The sequence below is a fragment of the Sinocyclocheilus anshuiensis genome, unplaced genomic scaffold, assembly GCF_001515605.1.
Source record: "Sinocyclocheilus anshuiensis isolate Anshui unplaced genomic scaffold, SAMN03320099.WGS_v1.1 scaffold1393, whole genome shotgun sequence".
NCBI classification, from domain to species: domain Eukaryota; kingdom Metazoa; phylum Chordata; class Actinopteri; order Cypriniformes; family Cyprinidae; genus Sinocyclocheilus; species Sinocyclocheilus anshuiensis.
Genome location: NW_015548343.1, coordinates 425429 through 429688, shown reverse-complemented (window position 1 = coordinate 429688; position 4260 = coordinate 425429). Strand labels below are relative to the sequence as shown.

The 4260-nt window shown below is 35.3% G+C and overlaps 1 protein-coding gene across 1 annotated transcript; it reads right to left on the bottom strand.

Annotated features, from left to right (window-relative positions):
- Positions 1–424: 424 nt before the first annotated feature.
- On the bottom strand, positions 425–2183 carry LOC107656563 (C3a anaphylatoxin chemotactic receptor-like). The gene is made up of 3 exons (XM_016444462.1): positions 2118–2183; positions 1018–1543; positions 425–922 (listed from the first exon to the last, which is right to left on the bottom strand). Exons 2-3 carry the CDS (start codon positions 1540–1542, stop codon positions 425–427), a joined length of 1023 nt encoding a protein of 340 aa, XP_016299948.1. The 5' UTR covers position 1543; positions 2118–2183.
- Positions 2184–4260: the final 2077 nt, after the last annotated feature.

The window sequence follows — 4260 nt, the reverse complement described above, 5'->3', positions numbered from 1 at the left end:
GAAGAGTAATTGCACCAGACACCTTTTTCATACACTGTGTATTTATTGCACAGGCAAATATTACAGGAATAAAATGAATAATAAAAAATGAACTCAGATTAACCCCAGTCATAATGCAATCCTGGTCTAAAAATTGTGCCCTTTTGCCCATATTAAGCCACAAATAATTTCCTCTTTCTCTTCCTGCATATGTCATCCTGTTAATTAACCATCAAATGTGTAGGCAAACATAACCATAAAAATGTGCAATTGTCACATAAACATTTGTATGAGAAAATTACATATATTACAAATTACCTCAATTTGAGCATTTTGCAATATAAAGGCTCCATCTACTGATTCAAGCTAGCTAGAAGACCAGACACTGAGGTGCATTAACTTTTCATTTTGTTAGATATTAATCTTGATGTTAGATATTAATCTCTTAAACTTTAGTTTCACACGCAGTATCTGCTGTTTTAGGAATGGAATTAGAGCTTTCTTCTCTAGTGCCTTGCTGTGAGAGACTTTGGCCTTCCTCCATAAGAGCTCTGCGAAAAATCCCAGACAAACTTTGGTTGCATCGTTGACTAAAATCCAGTCCCATGCAGAAATACAGAACTGGGTTAATGCAGCTGTTGAAATAGGCTAAGTTTGAAACCATAACCCATCCTTCTTTTACTGCCTCGTTGTTTTTATTCACCAACTTGACCAGTCCTAGAAAGTGGTAGGGGGCCCAGCATAAGAAAAAGGCACAAACCAATACGACAAGAATCCGAAGAGGCCTTGATTTTCCAGAGAGCCGTGTTCTGCGTATCCCAACAGCAGCTAGTATGTAACAAGTAAGGATGACCAGGAAGGGCAACAAGAATCCACAGATGAAACGAATGAAATAGTAGACATACTTTGCCGAACTGCCATCTGCTTCTGCTGCTCCTTTCTCCTGAAAATACAATTGTAAATACATAATACTAAAATTCATCTTTATGCAAGCTAATGTAGGGTGGCACATGCAGTAATTTGTAAAGCCATTCTGACCTTGAATGAGCAGTGGCTCAAGTTGTTCTTGTCAAGGAAGACCTGTCGGTACACAAAGTACGGTGAGCTGAACATCACCGCCGCAATCCAAACTCCCACACTGACCATACGAGCGGCACATAACGTCCGTCGTTTTCTGGTGAACACTGGATGCCAGATGCAGAGCGCTCGGTCCACACTGATGACAGCCAGAAGGAAAACACTGCAGAACATGTTGGCGTACTTGAAGAAACCATTGAACTTGCAAAGAAAAACTCCAAAAGGCCAGTGGTCATAGAAAATGCTTTTGATGAGAGAAATAGCTCGTGTCAAGCAGAAGATCAGGTCTGCTACAGCGAGATTGACCAGCCAAACGTTTGTGACGGTGGGTTTCATGCAGAAGCCAGCCACCCAGATGACCAAAGAGTTCCCGGTGGTGCCAAGGAGAACTACGATTGAGTAGAAGACAATGTCTGCTGTCGTTTTGTCATAGAACATTGAGATTTTGGAGTTGGAGTGAAGGGAAAGAGTTGTATTGGAGATCATTCTACAAGCAAAACAGATAAATCCTTAAAAGATGCTTTTTCAGTTTTTCTTCTGTAGGACTACAGCAACTTTTATATGCTTATGCACTCAACTTTGATCTGTCTACACAATCTGTACATCATAAGCGTGTGGTAACCATGCAAGTCTCACAAGCTTCACCTCACAGTTAGATAAACATGTTGAGTGTTGTCTGGCAACCAAGAGGGTACAGGTTATTAAACTGATAGGGTTTACTTAAAGTCATAATAGGAACATTGATTTCAGCTATAGATTTTGAATTTCCCTGCTAAATCATGGGTAATCTTTTTTTACTTTTCTGCTCTCATTACATTTAGGATTTCATTCACATTTTATTCACACTTTAATCAATGTATTTTATTATATTTTATTTAAAATTAAATGTATGATAAAAAAGTATTTATTTCATATTTTTTTCATTTAAACATTAGTATTTTATTTTATTTATATTTAATACATTAATTCATGCAACAAAACAGATTTAATCCTTAATCATATATGTAAAATGTCCTTCAAAATGGTGAACTAAATCTGGTGATGAATTGTTATGTTCTTACCTGCACACAGTGTCAGAAAGCGTTTTTGCAATAATCAGCCCAAACTATCGATCTCAGGATAAACAGCATTACAAAATCCTTTGTTAATATGTTCAGCATAGACTATGTTTGAGTGTTAAATAGTCACTGTATCATCAGTGCGCAAATTAATATACAAGCGACTTCATTGACATCACTTGCAGCTGCTTTTATTTCATGCTAAACAGGTTTTTCTCACTGCATTTGTTGCCCAGTCATTCTAAAGTGTGCTCTTTGGCAACAAGGGAAGACAGGGAGGAAGTGGGAGGATATGTGCAAATTTTGTCTATGACCACATCAAATTCTGCAGATTTCTGAGTACAGAGAAATCACAAAGCCATTTAAATTGTTAAAATATATTTAACTTAATATATGCCATCTATTTGGCACGTTGTGTGTATGAGGAATTTAATAATTAAATGGCACAATTCAGTGTATTAATTAATTCAGTATTAATACACTCAGAAAAACTGCCACTTTCAAAAGGTGCTAATATGCATTTTTAAAGTAATAACATATTTCAAGCTATTAATATGTAGCTACCATTTAGGGGTAATAAGGTACAAATATGTACCTTTTAGCTCTTGTAGGATACTGCCACAGTGACAGTTTTGTATTATTTTTTATGTATTTTTATATATTTTTTTTGTTTGTTTGTTTGTTTTTGAGTGTGTAGAATTAATGGAACTGCAGAAAAATAGCAAGCCAACACAAATTCAATTAACAAGCGTGACCATACGTCTTATTTCTAAATTGATTACATTTTCGGTTTCTTCCAGTGTTGGGTAAGTAACTTTAAAAAAGTAATTAGGCTTATTACTAATTACTAATTACATCATCAATATTGTATTTAAATTACTTTTATATTTTAAGGCGAGACACTGCAGGTGAACAGGGTAAAAAAAAATAACTACTAATTATCACCTTACTTACCCAGTTGATTGATTACATTGATAATTGCAAAAAAATTTTGTATTACAAGTTTTCTAAAATGTTATGTTTAAATATGCAAATGATGCATTATTTAATTAAATATGTGCTAATTTGCATAAATTTCTAGTTCAAAAATCTGAACACTGGATGAAGTCAGTTTCAAAATTCTTGTTTATTTTTTTTTACATATTAGAGTCAAATGTTTTTACAGAGTGAATTTAGGGTATCTCCTTTTGTCACTCCATAATTCAGAAAAATCTTTGAACAGCCAGAAAACAACATATTTTCACAATTTTGGGAGGAATAAAATGTTGTATACAATCAAGCAAATTATATATGAACAAATCCCTCTGTAAAAATCTTCAGAATATAGACAGGAATAAAAATGTAAAGTTTGGTGTGTGTAAATGCTACTGAAGTGGCGATTTATGGCTCGGTGTAGGAGAAAAAACTCATTTTGAGAAAACGGCCTTTAAAATTATGTATTGCAATTGAAATCTATTGACACAAATAGATAAAGTGCTATAAAATAAGCACTTAACAGTGTCTTTTGAATGTTTTCTTTCCACTAGTCTTTATCAACACTTTATGAAAAGCCAAAAAGCCCAAAATCTCAAAATTGACAGGTGCATGAAAAAATTGTGCTTTTGCCTGCAGTGTCTCCCCTTAAAGGGTTAGTTCACTCAAAAATGAAAATTAGCCCATAAATTACTCACCCTCAAGGCATCCTAGGTGTATATGACTCTCTTCTTTCAGACGAATCCAGTCGGTGTTATATTAAAAAAAATTTTTTATCTTTCAAGCTGTTTAATGGCACTCAGCGGGTGTTGCATGCATCAGTCCAAAAGAAGTTAAATAAAAAGTGCCCATCCATAAAAAAAAGTGTCTCACACTTCTCCGGGGGGTGAACAAAGGCCTCCTGTAGCGAATCGATGCGTTTTTGTAAGAAAAATATCCATATTCAAAACGTAATAATCACTTTAATCTAGTTTGCGCTCACTGTTGTACACTGGAAGCAGTTCCGGGCGGATGACGTATGGAGGTCAGCTTTGCGAATGCGCCGCTGAGAAGTGACGAACGCGGAAGCGCAGGGGAGAAATCAAAACAAAACAACGGTCACTTATTAGAAGTACAAAATGAGGATTTGTAAAGAAGAATGTCAGAGGATTTCGATATAAGCCAAGAGGAGACT

What these genes read in the sequence shown, in the direction of transcription:
- LOC107656563 (XM_016444462.1), bottom strand. Translation starts at nt 1,542, where the DNA reads ATGATCTCCAATACAACTCTTTCCCTTCACTCCAACTCCAAAATCTCA. An exon ending in TGAGCCACTGCTCATTCAAG is followed by an intron (nt 923 to 1,017) that starts GTCAGAATGGCT and finishes TTGTATTTTCAG; the next exon opens with GAGAAAGGAGCAGCAGAAGC.